The following is a 27,092-nucleotide window of genomic DNA, read 5'->3' as shown; positions in this document are numbered from 1 at the left end:
ATGCCCCTCGTTTATAGAAGCTGCCTTTAAAAACGTGATAGAACCAATATGGTTTAAAGATGAAAGTAAGGTCACAATAAGTCAGGTTGAATTAAAGTCATATTGCAGATCACATAAAAATTGACAGGTTGAGTGGACTTGTTAGTCCTGGCCTGTCTTTAAGATTCATGCACCCAAATAAGACTTTCTGAAAACGCCCTTCTTCTGTGTTCGGCAAAGTAATACCTTTCCTAAAGGAATATTGCATAATTAGTGCACTGGATAAGGAACGGTGTGCTAACATACGTTTTTTTCCATCAGAAATGTTGACATAGTTTTCCAAAAAGCTGTAAAATGTTGCCATTGGAAAATGCCATTCTATAAAGACATTGCATAAGTACACATGGAAGATACAAGTTAACACAATCTGTGATACTAGTCACATGATTTGTTTTTGTGGGCGCACCAACCCTCAGTCTCATGTCTGCTTAGGTGAGAGGTTCTAGCTACAGTTGTCGGTTATCTGCCTGCTTTTAAACGAAAATAACAATGTATTTCGTTTCTTTAAAAAAACAATAAGACATTTAAAAAAAAACAGTGGGTTTCATTTAGCAGTAAGCGAACAATGGTATCATTACAACCCTTGATTTTCATTCTGGTTAACTGCTTAATGTGGCTGCGTCTTCATCCCTTATATTTCTCATTTTCAATTCTTGCTTGGTTCCAGCACTACATTTCTTAAATTATTCCACACAAGCATTTTGTTAAATGACTGCAGCCCTGCATTCCAACACCCTGTTCAGTCATATTCTTTATTGACAAATTGTAAAAAAAAGGGGAGCCATTCAGCATAGATCAAATGTTTTGTTTCCTTTATTGAACTGTAAAGTTATAGGTAGATAGTTCTGGTTACATGCAATACTCTCCATATGCTTCTGCGATTCAATAAATTATACATGGCCTCAGTCGGGGATCCTAATTCTTCACGGAATTGCATGTTGACCAACACTTTTAATCCAGTCTACATTTGCAGTCCTCCAAAGGTTTAATTTTCATAGAGCGGCCATTTGATTGATAGATACGTTATTTATAATGCACCTATACATAAGTGTTTCAAGGCCTAACCAGGCAAGGGAGAGGAACAAGGGATAAACAAGACAACGATCTTACTAGGTCTAGCATAATTTAGATTGTGCAAGTGAGCAGACAAGAAGTGCAGAGGAGGGGAAGAGAAGTGCACCCAAAGCAGCAGGGCCCTGGGTTCAGTGCAAGGAAGGCAAGGCCACCCTAGGGAATCGCACCCAAGCAGTGCAAGGAATTCCAGGAGGCAGTGCAGGAAGGCCAGGAGGCAAGTGCGGGGGACTGGACGGGGGCAGGGCCTGGTGTCCTGAATGACACAGAGGACCACCAGGCAGACAGTCAACATAACTATGTATGGACAGGAGAAAGTTAGCAGAGGAGAGGCTAACTGAGGAGGTTAGCAGAGGAGATGCACACAAAATGGAGGAGGGGAAGGTTAGCAGAGGAGAGGCAGAGAGAAGGAAGAGGAACAAAGGAAGGTTTGAGGGGCTTAGCTTCCGGAAATTAAGGAGATCTGGCTCAAGGTGGAGAGCGGCAGGGAGGCCATTCCAGAGGGAGGCATCTGCAGAGGAAAGCTATCTACCGCCCAGTCTCTTAGGAGAAGTGACTCACCAGCAGAGAATTGGAAGTAGATGAGCGGAGGGCTCTGGTAGGAAGGTACTTCGGAAGAGAGCGTTGGAGATACTACTGGCCCCAGCCCCAGAAAGCCTTGCGGATGATGCAGAGGGTCTTGAACTTGATCCATGCAGCCACTGGGAGCCAGTGGAGGGATTTCATAGTGAGAGAGATGCAGTCCCTGGGCTTCAGGCCAAGGATAAGTCTTGTAGTCCTGTTCTGGATGAGTTGAAGAGGGCGAAGGGTAGAGTTGGGTAGATTGAGAAAGAGGCTGTTGCAGTAGTCCAGCCTAGAGGGAACCAGGGCTCTGGAGACGGTGAGCTTCTTAGGGAAGGTGAGAAAAGGTAGAATACCTATGAGGAGGTGCAGTTGGAAATGGGACTTTTTTGGCTATGTCTGTGATGTGTGGAGAGAAGGCGAGAGTGGAGTCGAAAAATTACCCCATGGTTTTTTGCCTCACAAAAGGGTGAGGGCACAGGTCCCAGGGATGCCGGCCAGAGTGAGAGGGGGAAAAGCAGGCGCAGGGGTTTCAAAGAGCAGGATCTCCTATCTTGCTGGCATTAAGGCAGAGATCATTAGAGGCGCACCATGCCTGAATAGCGGAAAGACAGTCAGAGATGAGCGAGGAGGAGGAGGCGGCTGAAGTTAGCCTGAAAGAGAGTTGCGAGTTATCTGCGTAACACAAAGTTGGATGAAAAGGTAGAGATTAGGAGGCCCAAGGGGGGCAGATAGATATTGAAAAACCAGGGGGAGACGATAGAACCCTGGGGAACACCACACGTGGAGAGTGTGGCAGAGGAGAGGAAGGACCGAAGTTCAACCTGGCATGGTTATCCAAGAGGATAGCCACTCCAGAGCCTGATCCGTGATGCCCAAGGTATCGCGAAGGTGGGTGATCAGGATGTCATTCACCGTGTCAAAAGCAGAGGAGACCTCGAGGAGAATGAGGACAGAAAGAGTTGGTGTCAAGGTTAGAGAGCAAATCTTCACAGGTGTTCAGGAGAGCAGTTTCCAGGCCTCTGGCTGCTCTGAAGCCAGACTGATGGTTATGGAGGCAACCAACAGCTTTGGTGTGGAGGGATAGCTGTGAGGGAGCCAATTTCTCCAGGAGATTGCCCAGGAAAGGAGTGATGGTGATCTGGAGATAGTTTGCTGGATTGGAGGGGTTGGCAGAAGTTTTTTAAATTTTTTTTACAATGGGTTGCACAAGGGTGTGCTTGAGAGGAGAGGGGAAGACTCCGGTGGTGAAACAGTGGTTGCAGAGATCAGCCAACGCTGGAGCAAGAGAGTAAATCTTGTCATTAATGGTTCTGGAGGGGCAGGGGGACACCTGTTTGGATGAGACCTTCATAGACCGGACTTGCCTGGAAACCACATCAGGTGTGACAGGAGACTAAGTAACCCAATGGCTTCCTGCTCTCAGCTGATTCCCAGGGCCCTTTTAACACATAGGCATTCAAGACTTTACCGTGTTTCTATTTGGAGTCTTGTAGATGAGATCATTACAGCACTGGAGAAGAGAGACGATTTTATCGGTTTACAGTCGTGATGCGTGTCTAGTCTTTCTAAGTATCTTGCTTGTGTTTCTTACTTTCTTGTGTAAATTATTGCCTCTATCGTTTGAGGTCATCTTCCTGTTGTACACTGCTCCTCACATTTTCTACTTCAGTGTTTTCCCCAGTTGGTTGCCTTTTCTGAAGGGGAAACGTGTTTTTTGCTCTTAAACCCGCAGGCCATTAATATATGTTTTGTCACTATTTTCTTCAAAATAAAATTAGGTTATCAAACTCAATACATTATTTAAAATATGATGTTTCTTACTATGTTTTGGCTGAATGCTTTATTCGATTCCATCTATTTTTGCATTTAGTCTATTATCACCGGAATCCCTTTTACTGTTGGATTTTAATTTTGTGCCATTGCCAAGTACCTAAATAATTCTATGAAAAATAATTACCAAACTGCTTTCGAACTTCTATTTTTTTCCAGGCGTTCTCCTATAACTTACCCTAATGTATTCCTAGAAATTATGGGTTGCTGGATTTAATCTTTAAATGTCTCTACCGCTGTGTCTTCATTGACTTTACAACAAGGTTTGCTGGTGGTGATGCAGTTTCTGATCCAGGCGATTTATCGGTCGGTATTACCTAAATGCACTTTTAGTTTCTCTACCACCATTTCTTTCTTGCTTTTTCTGATTAATTCCAAATTCATGTGTCCGATGTGGAAGCCATTTAATATTCCTGCAGGCTTAAGAGAACAGCCCCTCCTTCACAAAGATCCATTCCTCCCCACAGTTGCGCCATCAGGAGGACTTTTTCTTTCTGCAGTTCCCTGGGGGGAGAGGTATACAGGCAACTTTGACTGAGATCCGGGACCACCGGTACCCACCTTGCTGAGGCATTCAGAAAAGGAATGCAGCGTTATTCAGCACCAGCGGGGCGGCACAGGGAGTCATGTGCTTCACTGCACACATCTTCACCTTCTTTGCTTACCTTTAATAATATGAATGATGTGGGAGTTGCAACATGGTCCTACTTGGTCATACTGCAGGGTCCAGGATGAGGGAAACTTAGTGAGGACCAAAGATTATTGCACACAATGTCACCAACATTGCCCATCGAGATTTTCCCCATACTACCGCACAAAATCGTGAAGGTCTAGGGTATTTTGAGGGTGATCGCGCCAACACCCTCTTTAGATTTTCCCAAGTGTTCATTGAAGCTTTTCCCACTTCCTTGTACATCATTTGCTATGTTTAAACACATCCATTTTGCTCCTGCTGCCTTCTTGCGTTGCCTTCATTCCACTTGGACTACAATGACAATGTTTTGGCTATTGTTCCCCGCTCCCTTAGATATGGAAACAGCCAACCTGCAATTATTTTCCATTCTTGCAGCCTCATTGCTGTTTTGTAGCCAATGTGAAAAAAGTGGTGTCCGGTCCATTTTCTAGTCTACCGGTGCCTCACCTCACTGCGGTAATAATCTTCATAGAAGACCAGGTCTGGATGGGCATAGCTTTGATGTCTCCCTGTTAGGGCTACTCCCAGGAAGGGTTTCCAGCGTGTAGGTGTGAAGAGGTCTGTACCTGTGGCCATATGGACACCTTTGTGGGCACTTGGAGCACTGTCGTCGTTTTGTCAATCCAGTATCTCTCATCAGCTCCTGCTTTGAAGAAGAAATAACCAACCTTTTGAAGTTTTAATTTTAAGCCTCCTTTTTGGCGACCGGGAAGGGCCTTCAGTGATGGCGTAACTTTTGAATCCGAGACTGTTCAGAGCCGTTGTTGAAGGACCGTCTATGCGAGGAAATGTTGAAATGTTTAGTTTTATTGTTTAAAGTGCGAACCTAGCTCGAGAGCAGGAGGACTGTACAGGGTGGAGGTAGCCCTCGTTTGGACTGCCATCTTTTACCAGTAGAGCAGCACTGTTTGTTACTTACTGTGCGTTCGTTGGGATTAGTCGTAGTGCTAATACTATGCGTCCATTCTTTAAACGGGTGATAATGGCCATTTTGCATGTCAGCACTATCTAGTCCCATACAAGACAGTTCAATATAGGCATTTTTTTATTTAAATTATTGCTGCTTTCAAATTAACATTAAGTAGAACATTTACAGCTAAAACACCAACACATATATTGAGCATTGCACATTTAGTTTTTAAACATTTCATTACCACACAAGGAGGTTTAAAACAATATTTGTTTCACTGGGTAAAATGAAAAGAAAAATCTCAAATCCAGCTTTCGGTCTTGCTGGTTGCACAGACACCTAACGTGCAGCCATCTTGAGGCCTTAGTTCCCTGTTCTAATACGGCATGTTTAACCATTGCAAGCGGCTGGCTCTGCATCTTTCACAGACTTATTGCTGGACTTTGCTCTAAAACTCTCTTGCCTGGTTTGTTGAATTTGTCTGTGGCTGTTTTGTTATTGTGCATACTAATAGTTTGCTGTGGGGATACATGCCTTGGAATGGTTTATTTTATATGCAAGGTGACAACTTCTTTCAGATCTACTCCTCCATCTGTTGCTGCATATGAGACGTAGTCTCACTGAAGGTACTTTGGGCAGAATGAGCGGAACTGTGAACTTTGCAAATGCGTTAAAAAAAAAATATATGAATACAAATGTATGAACATCTACATGGCATACCAATAACTTTTGCTCCATTAAAACAGACACATACTCAAACAATAGGAAACTGCTTACATGGAGGAGTCTGCTCTCTGCTCCACCCACAGAGCTCCAATTAAATGCCCAAATCAGTGGTACAGCCACATAGTGCCACAAGAAGCAGCACTAATATCCTTTCTGCCTGATCTGAAGAGGAACTTTAAGATAGTACTGCATGTTTTTATGTGCATGAATGACTCTGCAAATACGTATAGATTACAAAAGGATATCGCTTAAGAGTCAAAATGTATTTCTACTCTCATAAAGGATACGTGTCTTGGGACTGGGAGCTCAGTTTGTACTCCCTAAAAATTATTTTACTCTCAAATACGAAAATAGGGAGTAAAATACCTCTGCTTCAAAATCTTATCTCGATCCCTGTCCATGCATCACTTCCTAGTAGGCCATATTTTAAATGGGTCACCCCGATTGATGCATAAAAATGACAGCACTAGTCTGCCATATTCTTTGACAATATATTTGGCAGGTGTGGCCTTCTGCAGTGTTTCTAGCACCTAATTCCCGTTGCTTAAAATGGGCAAGTTCACGTGTTGGGTCGGTTCTCAGGCCATGATTCTCCTCTCTTCCACATGCCTTTTCTGCTTGTTGACAACTGGCTACACTTGACCCTCGTCTTTGAGAAAAGAAGATGGCGCTTTTACCGGAGATTCAATGTGTATTTATTCGGTATAAGCCGGACAAATGAGCCCAGGCGGCACAGAATAGGCCATAACATTGACTGTGTATTGGCTGCTTGCTCTCTCAGTGAAATCGGCGCATCAATCTGTGAATGAGCTTTCCACCACGTCTCTGCCGCCTTTCCATTCCATGAGCTGATCTTTCAAGGCTTATGCTAGAGATGCGTGATGCCAGGGTGCTGGTTACAGACTCGCTGAAATAGCAGTTGATGGGTGTGTGGTTAGATCTCTTAGGGAGTGGATCATGTGGTTACATGTGTTGTAGTACAGCTTCCGTGATCAGCTGCTGCATCTCGCACATGATTGTTTCATCAACAGTCAAGGAGGGCATGTTTTTGCCAAGGACTTTCACACTTTCTGCCCACATTGTATTAATATCGTGGGAGACCATAAATGATGTCTGAAAGGGTTCAGAAAGATTTTTGAAAAATGGCTTTTATTCAAATAAAGCCTGTTCAAAGGCATAAGGGAAGAGACAGATGTAAGAAGATCGATGAGCTATAAAGGGGTGAGCAACATTCCATGGGTAATGCCCAAAGACCACAACCACGAAGGCACCATTTGCAGTGCAAGCAATCCGAAAATAAAGGTTTGGAGCACAATGATGAGCAGTGACTAGACGGAGGCACGCCACACGGGTCTTTGAAAAATGTTTCAAGTGCAAAATAGTAAATTAGTGAAGGCAAGGACCAATGGCTACTTTTTACTTAGTAAATGTTAGGTTTGGATTTTCACACCGCATATTACCATGTCGGCCAAATGTGTTCTGCATGTGCTGGTATGGTTTGCTGTGAATCGTGCATTGGAGAAATACCTCCGGGTAGAATTCCTAATGTCGTTGGGGACAACAGGAAAGGGTGTAGTATACTGAGATTATTTTACATTGGAATCCTCTGCAAGCTTGGACTTCAATCTCAATACCTATCTGCAGTCTGCTTTGGCTCAGCAAGCAAAAACTAGTAATGCTTCCTACGGATGGGAACGTATGCCACTGAACCTTGAGACAAGACCGAGCAAGGACATACTTGGGGATGACACTAGAATCTTAATACATACCTGAAAAAGTATGGCTTGATAAATTGAAATGGCACTTAAATGGTCAAACAAAAAACAACTATCTTTTCACCATTCCAACAAGTGTGTATCTTTTTTAGGTTCATTTTTGCATTATATGCTCTGATTTTTGTTAATGACAGCAGTGTACCTTTAAATCCTATAATCCCATTATTATTATTAGCTTTTGAACGCAGCTTTGCTTTTAAGAAATACAATTAAATTGCATTTGCCAAGTCCTATAGCTTCCACTCATCCAACCATGACTTTCTAACCAACTGTATTTCTGGTTTCTGAATCTGCTTTAAGGAAATATTGGTGCTGCTTTTCTTTTCCAGCTCCTTCGCCTTTGCATCCTGTGGGTCATCCTGAAAAATAGATTCCATTCTCATTCAATTTGGTGTTCTTTTTCTTTCAGCATTAAGCGAAGCACAACCATTGATAAAACGCATAACGCAAGGGAGAGCTCTGAAAACAAGCTATTACGGGCAGCTTCTACGTCGAAATTGGGATCCAAAGTTTTAAAAAATGCAGACAAGTAAGTAAGCCAAGTAGGTTTTTCATCCGCTAAAAGTTATCTAGCAAAAAAAGTGGAAATGAGAAATCTGGAAAAGAAAGCCATCACCTTAAATGCAAATCACAAAGATGGATGTTTCGTTTGGTTTGTCTAAAAGTTAAAGATGAATGCATTGCTCAGACCTAGGTGACTCTTCCTGGTTTTGGTACGTGTTGACATTTCTGAAATGATTCTTTAGTGTTCTGCTCCAGGACATTGTGGTTTCATTCTTTTAACGGTCACATTCACAGCCCACCTACTTGCTGCTTCTTGTTATTTCTCTTTTTACCATGAAACCCTTCTTTTTTGGGGTTTCCATATTGGAAGATTAACCACAAGTTGGGTGGGGGGAAATGTTTAATGTTTGTAGTATTTGCTCAGCATTTCATAGGCAATGATGTAGTTGTATACATAAAATTCAGCAAGCATATGGCTGTGTATAAAGGCCTACATGTTCACATGGTGCAGGTTTGCTTGCATTTGTACCCTTGGCCTATAAGATTGTTCAGTATGTGTGCTGCATCTCCTGACCCAAGCCTGCATTACGAGCAAGGTGTTGGTTGCTCCCCCCCCCCACCCCTGCCCATTTTGTTTGTGATGTATGTATGTGATTTATAAAGTGCAAGCCTAGCTGAGAATGAACGGAGCTCTGTACATAGATAATGCAACCTGGGGGGGTTACATCTAGGATGCAGTGTAGGGGTGGAGAAGTAGGGTTGAGTGTAGAGATCAACACGATTTTATTTTATGAGTTAGGGTCTTCAGGTCCGAGGATGCCAGGCGTATCTGCTTTAAACCCCATCAGTGCAGTCACATTCATAAGAGCCGACACATCTGCACAAGGTCATGTGCAGAAAAACGCTTAATGACCAGAATGAATGGAAGTTGTTCCCAGAAGCACGTTCTTTGAATTGTACCCAGGAGTTCCCATAGGGCATCTCAGAAAACGTATTAATTATACAAACCCAATGTTACTTTTAATTTGCAGGACACCTGCTCCTCTGCCCGTCAATAGACACCATGGAAATATGAAGGGGGTTGCTTCCCGTCCAACATTAAACTTCGGAGTCCTCCTTATTCAGTATTTCATTTAAAGACGGTTTCTAAATTAATGTTAAAGGTATTTGTACCGCACACAGTCACCAATGGAATTGGACCCAGGCGCTCAGGCGGATCTGCAAACGAGAAGGCGGGGTGTGTTAGGGTGAAGAGGGAGTAGGATAGTGAGAGAAGTGGTGTCCTGTTGGCAGCTTCAGTTCGGTTTTCACCGTGCGCTGAGCTTGGGTGTGAGTATTGGATCGATGTCCGTCCTCGTGTGCTGTTGGTGCGGCTTATGTGTTTGTTGTTGCGGTGTGGTGAAGTGTGTGCGGTTTGCTGTGCGAGAGGTGGTTGTGTGGACTTTTGTCTGAGTTAAGTGTGCAGAGATTTGAGGTTTCTGGTTAGTGGGTTAAGTCTCACAACTAACATTTCGCAATTTGCCTCAATGCCTAGATTTGAGAGTACTGTATAGTGGGCGAGAGGCCTCACTTTCACAATACAGTAAATCTCACAATATAGTAGGCCCAGATGGAGGCTCTCACCTAGATCTGAGAGTCCTGTATCATGGGCGAGAGACCTAGGCCTCACAATACAATAGGTTTCACATATAATAGACAAAGATGGAGGCTGCACCTAGATTTGTGATTCCTGTATAGTGGGAGAGAGAGGCCTAGGTTTCACAATACAGTAGGTTTAAAATATAATGTAGTACAGAATGTTTTCATAATATAACAGACATAGATGGTTTGTTACACCTAGATTTGAGAGTACTATATAGTGGGAGATTGCTAATATTGACAATTCCCTAAGAGAGCAATGCAGGTTAACATTCACAGTTCTTTCTTAATAATCACAGTTCCATCCCAATGTGGGACTTTCTAGATGTGGCTCAAGGCAACATTAACAGTTCCCTAAGAGTGTGATGCAGGCTAATGTTCACAGTACTCTCCCAGTTTTGCTCAGTTAATAATTCAACAATCCTCACCCTTCTCAATCCTCCTTGTGAAGCTGGTTAGTAATAGAAGCCTGTCCAGCTATGTTCTGAGGTAAGGTAGAGTGGCAGGGCTTTCTGCAATAGAGTTGATTGCTCTACTCCCCACCCATGCCACATTTACCTTGGTAGTTGCTGCTGGTTGACGGCTGGCCACTGGCTTCCCCTACTGATACCTACATACTGTCTGGAGCTGCTACTGTAGGATCCACCCTTTGCCTTGGGGCCCTTAGCCACAGGGGCTGCTGGGCAAAGGGCTGCGCTGGGAGGGTGCGTTAAGAGGAGCAACGGGCCAATCAGGGCAGGGGGCTGAGAAGGGAGAAGGGAGAAGGGAGAAGGGGGGAGGGGGGGAGGGGGGGGAGAGTAAGACAACAGGCCGCGCGCGAAGCACCAAAATAATTTTAGAAGTTAAAATTGCTAGAGGGCTAGTGGATCAGGCTATGGGGCAGTGACCTGCCTCCAAAGGCCCGGAGACAAATACCAGGCCTCTGTGACTTCTAAAAAACTGACTTTTACACAAATGACACTAAATGCTGATATTATGTTCCTAATAATATTAGGGTATTTACTGAGCACGGACCTAGCGTCGGTAAGCAAGAGTGCTTTACAGGCAGAGGCAAAAACATGGTTAGTGAAGCAGCGAAACAAAGGAGTAGGGATCTAACAGGCAACTTACCAGTAATGGATCTAGAAGCAACCAAGGGAGTAAACAGTAGGGATCTGATCACCCAGTCATTTTATTACTTACTCCAAATTATCACACAACGTGGAACTTTCAGATCGCAAGCCGTTCATGTTCCTGGGCCTAAACCCAAGCATTGTCCAGCATCTCAAGGCTCCTTTTTGATGTTTTGCACTTTTATCACATACTTTTTTATCTTCAACTGCCCTGCTGTCCTCTTCCTGTTTTTCCAATGTCTTTTTCCAATTCTCCTTTCATTGCCTTTGTCTACTGCTCCTGGATGTGTAAACAGGAAAAGGGGTCTAACCTTTCTCTTGAAGATGCCACCTCTAATTTTAACAGCAGCCATCTAGGACTATTAAATTCCACTAGTGTGGTATCCATTTTAAGATTTGCAAGCCAATTGCTTTGCTTTCTGCATCTGAAAATAAAACCTATTTGCTAAACATGTCACCTAGCCATGTGTGCAGGTGCTGATCGCTGTCTTCCCCATGAAAATGTACAGCGTTTTGGTCCTAAAGCCAGGCAAGTCAGGCTTCTGGGCCTATGTCGTGCATCACTGTCTGCCCCTCCATTATAATTTATGTCGACCAGGCAGAGCTACTACGAACTACAATCCGATTTCCTTCCTATTTAACCACTCCACATCTTTGCCTATCAAGTTCCACCTCAAACTGGTCGAGAGCCAATCTTTCAATCTGGTTCTGGAAAGAAACCCTGTAACTCCTCTGGCTTCCCACCAATATCACAATTGACTTCAAAACCCCATGTGACTGCTACAGTGCAATAATTATGATCATGTAACGTGTTTCATGCGTGTACATGGCCCACAATAGGTCCTGATCATGATTCCTTCCCCTATTTTCCTACCAACTCTGTCCTTTACACTTTGTTTCCACAATTACCAATGGCAGGAGCATTGCTGGCTTTGCTTATTTACTTGCTGAGTAGTAATTCAAAGATTCTGGTGTGGAATGCAAATACCTTTATGTCCATAGACCATGCTTGAAGGTGGCAGGTTTAGACCCCCAGCATAATTTGCTAGGTTTAATCCCATGCTAATGGGCAGAAATGACCTGATTTTAACCAGAGGAAAAACTATGAATTATTTCATTATTCTCCCAACTTCAAGGTGGTTGGTTTAAGCTTCACCTGGCTTTGTGTTAAAGGCGACATCCTGGCTCAGGATATATATATTGTCAGCTCGTCTTTTGGTGAAAAAGTACAGCCATACTTTGAAGGAATGTTTGTTTTCATATTCTAATGAAATGTGATGACATTGATTAGGGCAGACTATTGTATGTCCTCACCAATCTAACTCCTCCATCCTCTGCTAGGAGACAACATCCACATCTGTTTATTTCCTCCATCTTTGGAAGCCAGAAGGGTGTTGCCGCCTTTACATAGAAGTAAGCAGAGAGGAAAAAACGTCTTGGTATCCTGACCTCCTCACATCTGCTTTATAAAGGTTGAGCCCAATGTTGGTATGACTCACCTTACTCCTACGTCCCGTCCCCTTTCCTCCATACTTATGGGACATTCCTCCGTCCTGTGGGACGGGACCGGAGCACTTTGTAAAAGCATCCAAAATTTTGCAAACATTTTAGTCCTTCCTCTCTTTCTACGCAGGGCCCGGCACGCGGCTGTAGCCCCACCCATCTTGGCTCCACCCCACGCATCGCTCATCAGTTCTTTTCTCCGCTCGTTCGGGACTGGACGCACTTGCATTCGTGGAAGATTTCTTCCTTTTTCCTCCTCTCTGGCTCTTGCTAGCGATCGTGTACTAGTCTCTATATGTCGTTCAAACTAGACTTCCAGTTCATCGTGTCATCGAGGCTTCGTGAGGGCGGATCCCCATCCTCTTTGTTTACAGTTTTTGGGTCCGGACCACCGTTGGGACTCCTGTTTTTATTGCGATTCCCTTTCGGTCGGGGCACTTCCGTGTCGATTGGAGCGGTGGGAGGAGGTGTTTCGACATACTCCTACTTCGCATTTTCAATCTTTTATCAACGAAAAGAAGAAACTCCCGGTAAGTTCTTTACTTTTCAGAGCACCCCGGCCGGGAGACACCTTTCCGGGCTCTTCCCAGGCCGGGAGGAGCGTCAACCGCTCTATCACCATAATTGTACCAGAGTTTTCTCCTAGGGTCTCCGTAAGGGACCTGTGGATACCGGAGTACGCTCCGAGGCCCCTCCTGTGGGGGCTGCTTGTAGACCCAGTTTTGCTGAGTCGTTGGGTCCGGGAGCTCCCTCTGAGGCCTCTTTATCGGCTTCCCTCAAAAGTACCGGATGCCTTGGTTGGGCTTGGTGTTACTGAAAGGATGTTCGAGGCCCGCGCTAGTAAGGCTGTTACCGGACCTGGGTCCGAGGTCCCTCGTACAGAGGCTAAAGTAACCAACATTTCTGAGAGGCCTGACAAGGCCTTATTGGTGAAAGTTGTTTCTCACTGTGCCCGCCATTGTGGCGACGCCAGAACTGTTGAGGGGGCAAGGAGTGGATTTACCGGCAGTGGCGAGGTCTTTCCTGTGAAGGCTAGTTTGGCTATTGGTATATCGCAGAAACGTACGAGGCCTCATAGTACCGGCTCGGCCATGGTTCCTTATGTAAAGGCTAAAATTAAGACCCCTGACCCACCGACGGGGACATCTGCCTCACTTCCACACGTGCCGCAATTCCCCCAGGTGATGGCAAAATGGCGGCCGTTCCGCCACGACAACGGCGGCCATTTTGGGTGCTTCTCCTACAACTGAGCCATCAGTGTCAGGTGTAGGAATTGGTTCTGCGGGAGAACATAAAAGGAGAAAATAAAATGCCTTGTGCGCATCCGTTTCGTCCAGTTTACAACTGGAACGCTCAGATGCCCCTTCCGCACAATGTCCTTTGGGTTCGGCACCCTTGATTTTTGTGGCCACTTCCGGGATGGGCCAGTGTGGCAACCCTCCCCTCTGCGTCCCTGGAATTATCCTCCTCATGAGAGGCCTCCTCCGGCAGCTTCAAAACCATCTCCAGAGGACGCCTTTTTCGGCAAATTTCAGACGCTCGTGCGTACTGACCCCATGAGAGAGTATTTCAAGGGTCTTTTTAGGGAGATATGCTTGCCTGCGCCTCGAGCTCCATCCGCTGCCCCGGTGCCTCACCCGACCCTTTCGCCCTTGCCTCCATTGTCTCCCATGGACAGGGCAGTGCCTGACACGGTTCAGCAGGATCCTGAGCTGTCGGATGATGTGCAGGGCGATCAGGACAGCGAAGACCATCCCCGCTCTATTAGAGCTTTTCATGACCGGGTACTGGACATGATGTGCCTATTCGATGTTCCGGTGCCCGAGGAGGGTGTGCTTTCGAGGGCGTTCACCCTGTCTCCTTTGGAGCGTACCTGCCTGTTCTTGCAGAATTTTGTTTTGGCTGAGGTCCGTAGGGTCTGTGAAATGCCACACTCTGAACTTTTAGTCAATAAGAAAATTGACACGCGATACAGGCTGCATTCTTCGGAAGAGGTGGCCTTATCTTGTCCGCCCCCCTCCTCCACGGTGGTGGCTGCGGCCACTTTACAGTCCAGGCTTGCAGCATCCTCTTCTACGATGGCTACTCGGGACCTGGGGAAGGAGGACAAGCTCCTCGACTCCTTTGGGAGGAAGATTTTCGCTAACTCAGCCTTGCTGCTCCGGCAGGCTAATGCAGAACTGGTGTTAGCGGGGGTGAATATGAATATGAATATGAAGATGTGGAAAGGTCTGTCGGAGTTTGAGGAGTTAATTCCGGCCGAGAAGCTGGAAGACTTTAAGGCGGGTTTATCCGATGCCAGGGTCTTGGCCCAGGATCTGCTTGAGGCCGCGGCTAATCACGTCGACACTTCGGCTCAGGGCCTTATGCTGGGAGTTGATACCTCTCGACAGGCGTGGTTGCATGCCACCAAGTTCTCAAAGGAGGTGCAGGACAAGGTGTTGGACCTGCCGTTTGACGGTAAGGAGCTTTTCCATTCCACAACGGATGTGGAGCTCACTAAAACGAAGGACAGCACCCAGACAGCTAAATCCTTGTCCGTCCTGGTTAAAACTCCTTTTAGGACCCAGAGACCGTTGTCACAAAGCCGGCCCTCCTCTGGTTTCAGGGGGTTTCTAGACCGGAAATCCTGCTCCTCTGCCTCCTCCTCAGGTTTAGGTGGTAACACCACCGAAAAGCCTGCTAAATGAGGTTTCTCTGCGCTTGCACGATACCCTGGTGGGAGGACGCATTGCGTCTCTTTGGGAGGCGTGGCAGACCATCACCGAGGACAGGTGGGTCTCGTCAGTCGCTCGGGTAGGCTTCAGCTTACCCTTATCCCCTACCCCACCCTTCAACCCTCCTTTCCAGCACTCCGGGTCGTCCTCCCTGAAAGCCGAGGTTCAGAAGCTTCTGCACCTCAGAGCTGTGGAACCCGTTCCCCTTGGGGAACAAGGGGAGGGCTTCTACTCCCGGCTGTTTACGGTTCCCAAACCCAACCAGGCTGGCCTGCGCACCATCCTAGAGCTTTACCAGTTCAATCTTTTCCTACCCCAAGAGAAATTCAGGATGATCACGCCCGGCCAGATTCGGTCCTCCTTACAGATGGGCTACTGGCTCAGCGTGGTGGACCTTCAGGATGCGTACATGCATATCTGGAATCCACACAGGCGATATCTCTGTTTCTCTGTGGAAGAGGAGCACTTCCAGTTTCGAGTGCTTCCTTTTGGCCTCAGCTCGGCGCTGCGTGTCTTCACAAAGATGATGTCGGTGATCGCGGCCTATCTTCGTCTGCAGGGTATCCATGTGTATCTGTATTTGGACGACTGGCTTCTAGGCAGCCCTTGCCCATTGAAAGCCGTTGGCAATCTTCAGTCTCTCCTCCAGCTCCTGTTCCACCTCAGGCTGTCGGTGAACTGGCGGAAATCTTCCATGACAGTCTCTCAGGACTTGATTTTCCTGGGTTTTCGCTGGAACACGATCGACTGCAGAGTTTACCTGACTGGGGACAGAATGGCGGATCTGTTAGCCATGTGTCAGATGTTTGCGCAGTCGGAGAGCATGTCGGCCTGGTGGTTCCAGAGGCTTCTGGGCCTCATGGCCTCGTGCGTTTTGGCTCTTCCTCTTGCTCGTCTCAAGATGAGGCGGACTCAGATGGCTCTTCGGAGTTCTTGGCTGCAGGCTGTGGATCCGGACTCCAAGTTGATAACGATTCCGGCTTCCATGAGAGCGGACCTGGAGTGGTGGTCGTCTCTCAGCAACCTGTCGGTGGGGGCAGGTTTTCAGGACCCAGCCCCTATGTTGACGGTTATGACGGACTCCTCCCTTCTAGGGTGGGGTACAACATTGGATCTTCTTCAGGTCTCGGATCTTTGGTCATCTCAGGACAAGCTCCTCCACATAAATCTGGAGCTTCTGGTGATCTTCCTAGCGCTCAAGGCGTTCACACCGATCATTGCCAACAAAGTGGTCCGTATCCGCACGGACAATGTGGTGTCAATGTATTACATCAACAAGCAAGGACGCACCAAGTTTCTCCCTCTCGTGGACCTGTCCATCCAAATTTGGGAATAGGCAGTTCGTCATGGTGTCTGGCTAGTTGCAGTACACATTCCAGGCCAGCTGAATGTCACGGCAGATGCCCTCAGTCGGAGGACGATGGTTAGCTACGAGTGGGAATTGAAGGCAGAGATCCTCTCATGGATTTTTCTGCGTTGGGGCATTCCGGAAGTGAACCTCTTTGCGACAGCGGCAAACAAACTTCCTCTGGGAGCCCCCTCTCTGGTGGATGCTCTCGAGATTCCATGGCACAACATGAGGGCTTATGCTTTCCCGCCTCTGGCCCTGGTTCATCGGACGATTTGCAAACTGAAGAACACGGCAAACTGTTCCCTTCTACTCATAGCCCGTGGTGGCCGGCCAGGTTTGGTTCTCAGAACTTCAACACCTGTCGGCGTATCTGCCGATCAGATTACCGGTGACCCCCGATCTTCTTCACCAGGGGGAGCAACAGCTGTGGCACCCCTCCCCACAATCGCTCAGCTTGGCACCATAGTGCCTGAGTTCAGGTCTTTAGAACATCTTAGCCTGTCTGCAGATAACATGCATATTATTCAGGCAGCCAGAAAACCCTCTGCTAGGCCCCAGTACAGAAGCAAATGGCTCAGGTTCTGTTATTGGTGTTTAAACAAGCAGCTGGACCCAAGGGTGGCTACAATTGACACGGTACTGTCCTTTGTATCCTACCTAGCAGAGTCGGGAATTCACGTTCTGTCATGCAGAACCTTTCAGCGGTTTCTGCCTACCTATCTACTGATTAATGCTGTTACTCTCTGTCTAAGCCAGTGGTTAAGAGACATTTTTCAGGCTTGACGTGCCTTTATCCTCCAATTCGTAGTCCGCACCCGTCGTGGGATCTAAATGTGGTCCTGTCGGCGTTGTGCCATAAACCTTTCGAACCAATGGCCATGGTGGACCTTAAGCACCTGTCGTGGAAGGTGTCTTTTTATGGTTGCCGTTACTTCATCAAGGCGCGTGAGTGTGCTCCAGGCTTTGTTGGTGCAGCATCTCTTCTTGGTTATTCACAAGGATAAGGTGGTCCTACGGACAAACCCTGATTTTCTGCCGAAGGTGGTTTCAGATTTTCATCTGAACCAGTCAATCTCCCTGCCGGCCTTTTTTCCGAACCCCGCTTCAGAGGCGGAAAGGGTTCTGCATTGCCTGGATGTTAGAAGGGCTCTTAAGTTCTATCTGGACAGAATATTCGAATTTAGGAGCTCTTCTCAACTGTTGGTGACTTTTGGAAGTCCACAAGGTAAGCAGGCCTCTAAAGCGACTATCTCTCGAAGGATCGCTGCCTGCATCATGGAGTCTTAAGGACTGAAGCCTCCTAAAGGTATTCATGCACATCTGGTGCGGGGCAAGGCAGCCGCAGTTGCCTTTCAGAAAAATGTCCCCTGGGATACCATTGAAAAGGCGGCTACTTGGGCCTCCCCATCGGCTTTTTGTAAGCATTGTCTAGACCTGATGCTCAGTTTGGTCAGGCTGTGCTGAAGAAGCTTTTTCAGTAAGGGTTGTTTTCCATCCACCCATAGTTCCTGTAAGGAGTGCTTGGGATTCTCCCATAAGTATGGAGGAAAGGGGACGGGACGTAGGAGTATAACCAGGTTACTCACCGTAGTGACCACCTTACACCTAGTCCATAGTCCCCTTTCCTACATACACCCGCCCTCCGTCCCCTCTTATAAGGTTCCTCTGTTATTGCTAAATGTCTCTGACCTGGTGATAGAAAAGGACTGGTGGGCGATGCGCAGTGCGGAGCCGAGATGGGCGGGGCTACGGCCGTGTGTCGGGCCCCATGTAGAAAGAGAGGAAGGACTAAATGTTTTGCAAAATTTTGGATGCCTTTACAAAGTGCTCCGGTCCAGTCCCACAGGATGGAGGAATGTCCCATAAGTATGGAGGAAAGGGGACTATGGACTAGGGGTAAGGTGGTCACTACGGTTAGTAACCTGGTTATTTCCCCAGGTTTAGATATCCTTTTCAGAAACCGCAGTCAAAGCTGTTGAATAAAAACAACTGTGTCATAATGGTTTCCCCTTTCTCAAATAAATCTTCGTCCATGATCTTCCAGAGGTTTTTTTGAACATGCAGTGCCTAAGCGACATACATATAAAGTGGTCCAGGCTCTCTTAATGAAGTAGTGTGACCCCACCCAACAATCTAGCCTAAAAAATGTAAAAGGTTCATGTGATTTATTATTATTTTTTTCCCTCAGGTAGAAAATGAAATCAGTGCTGTGTTAATGGACTAGAAATGCACATACCTGTTTCATAGAAAAGTGAAGTCGTCCTTTGCACATGTTGACTACTCTGAAGCTGGGAGAGTGATTCTGCTGTTTAAATTCTAAAGATAGCATCTGTACAACATACCATCTCTACAAGTCTTTGATGATAGACCTGGTGGCGGCTGCTCTCAGCTAAAGAGGCTGACCCTGAGAAGGTAGCCCCCACAGCACTGAATGTATCCCTCCCTCGGAGGCGCAAGGCCGCCGTGGTGACTTTGACAAGGTCTGCCGGGACACTGCTTCAGAACCGGTTCCAGCCCCTCAGGGTGGAAAAAGGGAGGGGGGGGCAAGGAGACCCCGGATCAGTCCCAGGCTGTGACCCAAGCCATGGAAATTTCCCTCACGGATTGTGTCCCTACACACGATCCCGGAGGACGTAGAAGAGGACAATGGCAGGGCGGAGCCTAGTGTTGATGCCATATGTCTCTGGAAAGCCGATCAACCCTCCACACATTGGTGTCAGAAATCAAGAAAAGAATGCCACAAGGGCCCTCCGACAACCACATTTCAGCCTCCACATCCGCATCGCTCCCCAGCAGACACAGACATGGGTACAGGGAAGCATACATCCACAACATTGTCAGAGCGGGCAGCAGGTCCCCGCAACCTAAGGCGTTCGTACCGGACGAGGTGGGGGTCGTTCCATTTCATGATCACCATAGGCTGAGAGCTGTTCCAGCTTGTGCCCGAAGAAACCAGGAAGGAGGGTTTCCTGTACCAGAGGCGCGAGGCCAAGAGGAAGACCATCATGTTGTGTGGGAGGAGGGCCTAGCCCCCTTAAAGAACCCGTGCACGGCTTCAGCCAAGTGGGATAGGCTAGAGAAGAAGTTCCGGAATCCGCACTCAAGTGCCTGAGGTTGCAACCATTGCCGGAATCAGTGGTTTCAGCGACTGCGGGTAATCGGTCATCTAACCCGTCCTTGTCTTCAGTCCCTCTGGACAGGGAGGGTAAGAAGTTGGACGCCATGGGGAGGAAAGTGATTTTACACCGTGGCATCCACCATCAAGGCGGCCAACAGACTGGTGATCCTAGCCAGGTACGACAGGGAGCTGTGGTACAAGCTAGGCCCGATTCTGGAGTTCCTCCCCGACGACAAGAGGATGGAGGGAGAGCTAGCGTCGGATCACGCCATCACAGTTGCGCTGGACGTTGCTGACAGAGGGTTCTGGCAGATGGGTCACAGTGTCTGCCTTCGTTGTCAAGGCTGGATGAAGGCTATGAATTTCCACCAGGAGGTCCAAACGAAGGTAATGGACATGCCTTTTGACGGAGATAACCTTTTCTGGAAGGTAGTCGATGAGTCCCTGCAGGCCATCAAGGTGGATACGGAGATGGCCCGTGCCCTGGGCACCCCCAGCAGCATTTCTCTTCCTTTTGCTCCTTCAGAGGAAAGGCGTGCAGATTTTTGAAAAGTTTCTCCTCCATGTATCGTCAGCCTTACAGATCCACGACCCAGGAAGCCCACAGAGGCCGTTCCCTGGCCTACGAGGGAGCAGGACAGCATCGCCATCGCCGGCCGGGCCCCGAAGCAAACCTGTACTGGCCAAGACATCAGACCCTCACTCGTGCACTCTGGTGGGAGGCCGGCTGACTAGGTTAGTCAGCGATTGGGAAAATCTAAGGCTGTTTCCAGTGTCCTCATGCTCACCTCTTCCTCTGTCTCCTCACCTGGGTCTTCAGGAGATACTTCTGGGGACTCTGGTCTTCTTTTTCCTTCTGTGGGTGGTTGTCTTCTTGTCCTTCTTCTGGAAGAGGTAGGGGCAAGCTCCCCCGGAGACCAGATTGCCTTATATGCAATCCGCCAGGCAGTGGGGACCCCGTGGAGCCGACCCCTGCCCAGGGAAAAGCCTAGTGGCAAAAAAAACCTGGTAGTGATGAACTGTGGCGAGTAAGTAGAATTGGCAGTGGTAGTCCCAGCAAGGATGCTCGGAGAGCAGAAGGTGCTGAAGGAGGGAAAGAGAGACCAAGTCTGCGCATGGGGTGCGGTAAGCAGGGAAAAGGAAATACTTACTCTGGGGAAGGACCGGCACAAGCTGAGAGGCAAGGAAGAGCAAAGCGAACAGCATAGTGAACTCTGAAGCATCTGACCCAGCGGAAAGTGAGGGTTGCAACGCACCTGTGCGATGCAATCGTGCTGGGAATACATTGCGGCGGCCATGTTGGGAGTTTGCTAGACCGTCAACCCTGTTGCAAAGGAGTGATGACGTTAGATCAGCTTCCAGGGATTCCACCGCTTCCATGGCAGATTTGTGACAATACCCTGGATTTCAGCACAGGTTTCCTCGGATCCCTCTGGTGGCCCGTCGAGAGCAGCACATCCCTCAGCTCTTGGAGGAAGTACGGGCTACGAAAAGGGGCAATAGAGCAGAATTGCACTCCTGTCACGAGTGGGAACTTCGGCAGGACGAGGTGGACCATATCTTCGCCAAGTGGGGCAGGCCTTGGATCGATCTTTTTACGACAATGGCGTAAAATTCCAAATACCAGAAGTTTGCCGGCAGATTCCACCAACCGAGGAGCCGGGAGACTCGTTCTCCTTCCTGTGGGAAGGGATGTTTCTGTACGCATTTACTCTGTTGCCTCGCCTGCTACGAGTCATCGGTACACTCAGACAGTGTCGGTGCAGGATTTACTCATTGCCTCAGGGTGGCTGACGCAGATATGGTATCCGGACCTTCTCAGCCTGTCGGCGTCGCCTCCGATCAAGCTACCAGTGGTACGGGATCTTCTTGCCAAAGAAGGAGGCACAATCCTGCATCATGACCCAGGATTGCTCAACACGAAGGCTGGACTCCTGCAGCCCTACAGTTTGTAGGATATGTCGACTACAGAGAGGTCCTTGCCAAGGCCAGGGCATCATCCACTTTGAAGTTCTACGGTCACAAGTCGAAGCATTTCGCTTCGTGGTGCCAGTCGCATAAGATCACGGCCCCGTAGATTCTCCCATATTTGCTATCCTTGTCCAATGCCGGACTGGTGCATGCCTCGATCATGGTGCTTCTGGCGGCTATGTCCCGCTACACCAGGTCCCCAGGAAGGTCTTCACTTTTGTCTCATCGATACGTTAAGGAATTCCTCATACAACTTTTTCGTTCTTTCCCGCCAGTAAAGGCTCCTACCCTGGCGTGGGAACTCAAAGCTGTTCTGATGAGTCCCATGGTTGCCCCCTTTCAGCCAATGCATCGGGCCCCCCTCAAGTTCCTCTCGTGGAAAACAGCTTTCCTTGTGGCCATTAACCTCCGCCAGGAGGGTGGATGAGATACAGGCCTTATCCTGCAAACAGCCATACCTGACTGTGCACGAATCGAGGGTGGTGCTGTGGACACGCCCCTCTTTCTTTTTTCACAAAAACTTTGTCCCCATCTGTTCATGAACTTTGGTCCTGTGAACCATGGGAAGGCTTTCTCAAAGACTTCCATCTCAAGTTGGCTCTCTGGCTGCATCATGCACTGTCATCAATGGCGAACTGACCACTGTCCGGCTGTCTGAAAGCCCACTCCACCAGGCCACTCCACCAGAGCAATCGGCGTTCCTAGCTGGTGTGCCCCTGCTGGACATCTGCTGGGTTGCTATGTGGAGGTCCACGCACACCTTAACCAAGTTCTACTGCATCGACAGGGATTTCAGGGAGGAGTCCAGAGTCAGCCAAGCAGTGCTATGCAACCTGTTTGCTTGAGGTGAGTCAATTCTAGAGGTTGTTAAATTACTTCAATCAAGCACTCCCACTAAGTCAATGCCTTGTCTGGGATTGCTCAAGGGAAGCCCTTATTTATATATTTTTATGACAAGTTATACTCTGGATGATAAACCCTTATATAACGCCCCTCTCTTTGAATCCCCCTGACCTCACTGAGCCAAAAAGTAGGTTTGTTTTGCAATTTAAAAGATTTATTGAATAATTAAACAATATATATATCACACTTTTATAATAAATTAATATTTGATATCACACTTGGACATATGACAGTGATCAACAATGGATGATGTTATACTAGCACACTGGTTTGATTACTTAGGAGTAGTATAGAGGCTAGGGTAGCTGAGAATGCTTTATGTTGTACAAGGAAATGCAAGGTGGAAAAGAAGCAACACAGGAATAAACTTGATATGATTTCAGCAAAAGATAATATGATCACTTTGTCTCTGACAATTCACTCCCCCCCCCCCTATGCAATGTAAGGAGATGGAAGTAACACACAGTGTTCAGGAATACAATCACAGTACAATAGGAATTCAGTTCCCCCCTAGCAAGCTGATAGCACCAGGGATGATTTTCAAACACAGGCGAAAGACTTTCAGGTGATTTGCAAGGGAGTGAAATATGCTAAAATGGATTTTAATTCCCTCTAGAGGTTCAGGGTGAGTGAGAGATACTTTAAATCAGTTCAGGTCCACACTAACAATGATTAATGAGGGATTATCAGGTTAAAAACGGATTTCAGTAATGGAAGCAAAGAACAGATCTGTCTACACGTGGTTGAAATGAAGCAAAATGTCAAATCGCTGCTTTTTTTTTCGAGTGCGTCGAGCGCAATTACGGAGGCGCTGTAAGGAGTAGCAAGTCGGTTTAGAGCTTGTTGGAAAGCTGGGAATCTCAGCTTTACAATAATCGTTCCAAAGATACAGACGATTTTGTAAAGGTAGTTTTTCAGAAATGAAATTACAGTTTCGGAATGACAGATGCGCTTTGAAAGGTTTGAATCAACAGGAGGAACACACAATTTCTTATGATGCAGTTCTAACAGGTTCAAATGTTTTGAATAAGATTATTTTAAGCTAAGAGATGGGTTCTGCACAGTTCTAGCTGGGTACCCACACTATAAATTTGAAAGGAATGGCCTCGTCACGGATCTGGTCAACAAGTTTAGCTGCAGTTCTCTCTGCTCGGCGGGTCAATCAGGCACCTGTTCTGTTCACAGCGGTCTGGTCTGGGTCTCTGGTTCTGTTCTGGATACACAGGATTCTTAGCAAGCAGCAAACCGCACAGCTCGGCGGTTGAATAGTTTGCAAAAGATTTTGAGGCCTGCTGAAGAGTTCAGCTCTTTGGAGTTTTTGTTCTGGAGTTAGACTGGATCTCTGGAGTTCTCCGTCAGCGTTCTGCGCAGGAATTCAGTTGAAGGTTGCAAAATGAATGTCCCTGTCTGGCTTCCAGTGGCTTTTTTTATGTCTTTGGAAAATGGGTGTGGATGCTAACTTTCTATGCCCAACCCACTCATGATTTGATAGGTCAAGGATTTCTCTTTGACCTGATTTTGAGAAGGGAGCCGTGAGTCATCCTATGTCATCAGGTGTCATGTTTATGGCTCCAAAAAAAGAACACTCCCCTTTGCTTTTACCTTAGAAAATCATTTTCATAACTAAACATATTTCCCAAATACACAATTGGTTGACATTACATGTACATATCATATATTACTTCGGGTAGGTCTCTGTTTCAACTCTGTTTCTAAGAGCCAGGGTTCAAAAATGGCAACTTATTTTCGTTTTTAGTTGGTTTACCAAAATTGAATTTTTACCAAAAATTACACAGATGCACACCATCTCTCTACACATATTCCAGTAAATATTCATTTTTCTAGCGTGAAGCCCGTGTCTGCAATCTCCATAATTACCACCTCTTAAAATGTGCACAGAAAAATCACAAGAATAATTATATTAATTATATAATTTTGACCAGTCCGTACTATGAATTAGCCATCTTTTTAAAATTATGCTCTGGCCCACAGGGGTGTGGTTTCCCAAAGCACATGGTGGAATTTCTGGTTTGTCCACTTCCTCCAACTCAAGTTGCTCACAGAGGCACTGCCCCTCCCCGTTTCTATCAAGAGGAAGCCATTTACGAACCCCCCTAATTTAACATTTGCCCGAGCCGAGGAAGACTCATTGTTCTGTTTCCCTCCAGTCCTAGGTGCTCCTCCCCTGATTCAATGAGGGAGGTGTCATCTCCTTTTGGTGGGGGCAGCAGAATGCAGCCAGGCCTGGGAAGAGTGGCTGAGCAAGTTTCAACTCCTGTCGGGGGTAGTTGCCGGGCAGAATTCACTCTCTTCAAGCCAGGCTTCAGCCAAATGTCACTTTTGTTCCCAGTTTTTCTTCATCCAAACTTACAATTTTTACACATGCAGCTAGAATGCTGATTCTAAGTTCAAAACTATGACATTTAACAGTTGCAAACTATGTGACACTCAACAGTAGGTCACTCATTTATTTTAAACATTTAGATTTAGTGGCTTTCAGTCCAATTTAACTTAAGCTGCTGACATCCACAGCTCAGCCAGTTTCATTATAAACATTGTTTTGGGCTCTTCATCTTTCCAGATTTTGTATGCACACAAGACTACATTCTACCAAATGTATGCTGGTGTTCATTGAGATTTTTGAATATCTTGCAATGTTTAAAATAGGCATTTTTAGCTTGCATTTCAGAGAAACAAAGGTGATTTCAAGGCGCTTTTTGAGCTAACAGACACTGCTGTTTTTCCTTTGGCACCACGTTTCACTCATGGCGCTTCTGGCCCACCACGCTCGCACTGGTGGGTGGCAGGTTAGGCAACCATTTTGGTGTGCGCAAAAACTGCACGGTTTTCCTGGATTCTGGCGCAATGTGGGCTTTTTCGGCCATCTTGGATTTTCTGAGCCCACAGCCCCAAATGTTGCAGCATAATAACTTGAACGCGTGGGTCAAGACACCCAACAAGGTAAGAGTTGATTGCTTTTGTTGAGCCTTGCCACCTCCCGTGGTTGTGTGATGTTGTACTGCTGTATATTCGTTATTCATGAGCATGTGAATCCATGCCAGACCCCACGCTGGAGAAGGAACAAGTTACTTACCTGTAACTATTGTTCTCTAGCATTGCTCACATGCGAACCCTCCCTCTGTGGCTCTTCTTGGTTATACTGCCACTTTACATGCTTACGAAATCTGAAGATGGCTGCAAGAGGAGGCGCTTAGGGAGAGGGCCGTCATTGGATGGGGGCAGTATGACCCAGAAGACAGTGATTGGTTTAGAGGAGAAATAGTTTGTAAGTGAAAGTGAAATGTTTTTTCTTTTTACCGAGGATACCGACTCTGACAACAGGGAATATTCATGAGCATTTGAATCCATGCCAGACCCATGCTAGAGAACAATAGTTACAGGTAAGTAAGTTCATTATTTGGCACTTCCCTCTGGCTTCAGTTCAGACCCAAGAATGTTCATCAAACTAATGGGAGCCTTTGTATCAGATCACAGACCATGTGGGTGGGGGGGGGGGGGAGAGTATGGGTTCATAGTTGTCTTGGAGTACATTGAGGGCAAAGTTGATATTCATGAGTACATTTTTCATGACTGTTTTTGATCCAGGCCAAATCGTAAATCAAGAAAACCCATTACTTGGACCCATTGTTGCCTCAATCACACTAAACACATAAATGCCTATAGCGATAGATAGTTTTTAGGCATTATGGTTGTCCTGCCCTTGATGGGAATCACAAAAGCCATGTTCCGATTCAAGTAGGATACCCAACGTGGCTTCCTAAATCTTGATTGTACCACATGCTCCCCTGTTGGTTCTGCATTACCACTATTTCCAGATGTCCGTCCCAATTCAATGCCAGGTTTCCATAGTCCTAATGCTGCACACAGGAAAAGACTCAGAAAACACTTCTCACCCCACTCCCCAATGAGGCAGCACCCAGCAAAGGGCAGCGTTTATCCCACTGGAAACATGAGAGGGCTGCATATGGGTTCATGCAACCCCCGCCGATCATCATGCTTAGAGGAAGGAAGGATGGACAGTAGGTCTGGGGAAGGACAGATGGAGTCAGCGGTGTAGAATAGGGGACACCCAAAAAGGGGAAAAAACCGGCAGGTAAATGTGGGGTGTGCAAGGTTTCGATGTGGACCCCAAAGAGATCAAAGGAGAGAGGTGGGACAAGGGGTTTAAAAGGTTGTAGTGGCCACACATGGCTGAGGGGTTTGGGCCAACTGGCTGCAGTATGTGGCAGCAAGGAATGCTACATGGTAAATGCCATGAGATGACCGTACTGTGTGACATTAAGCAAAATGTATTGTGACATCAAATCCGCTTTACCATTAAAAGTTCCCATAGTGCGTAGTATTTGGAGAATGTGCATTATTTTCTTCAGCGTTTGAATATTCTGACGTTAATAGCCTTGCTTTACCGTCAAGAAAGCCCCAATATGCATTCTCGCAGGGAGGGAAGCGTAGTTTGAGCAAATGGAAGCTTGATGATTAACTGGTGGGAGGAGTGACAAGCTTAACTTGTTGGGGCTTTCACGTCACATCAAAACCGAAATGAAGGAAATGCAAGCCCTTCTTGGTATGAAGGTGAAGACGCTGATCACGTTTTAAAAGTAGACCTAAGATTTGGAAGATTTTTGATTAAAGCGGGAATCCAATT

General features: G+C 46.9%; 1 protein-coding gene across 5 annotated transcripts in view; it reads left to right on the top strand.

The window, feature by feature from the left end:
• EML4 (EMAP like 4) overlaps positions 1-27,092 on the top strand; it is a 1,387,551-nt gene that overhangs the window by 528,736 nt on the left and 831,723 nt on the right. For all 5 annotated transcript variants that reach the window (XM_069608481.1, XM_069608484.1, XM_069608483.1 and 2 more), the window contains one exon: positions 8,019-8,138. In XM_069608481.1, coding sequence (XP_069464582.1) covers positions 8,019-8,138 — 120 coding nt within the window. The remainder of the gene's footprint in view (positions 1-8,018; positions 8,139-27,092) is intronic.

The sequence above is a fragment of the Ambystoma mexicanum genome, chromosome 4q, assembly GCF_040938575.1.
Source record: "Ambystoma mexicanum isolate Mex_15411 chromosome 4q, UKY_AmexF1_1, whole genome shotgun sequence".
Lineage (NCBI taxonomy): Eukaryota > Metazoa > Chordata > Amphibia > Caudata > Ambystomatidae > Ambystoma > Ambystoma mexicanum.
The sequence above is the reverse complement of the archived record's forward strand: the minus strand, read 5'-3'. Positions and strand labels throughout refer to the sequence as shown.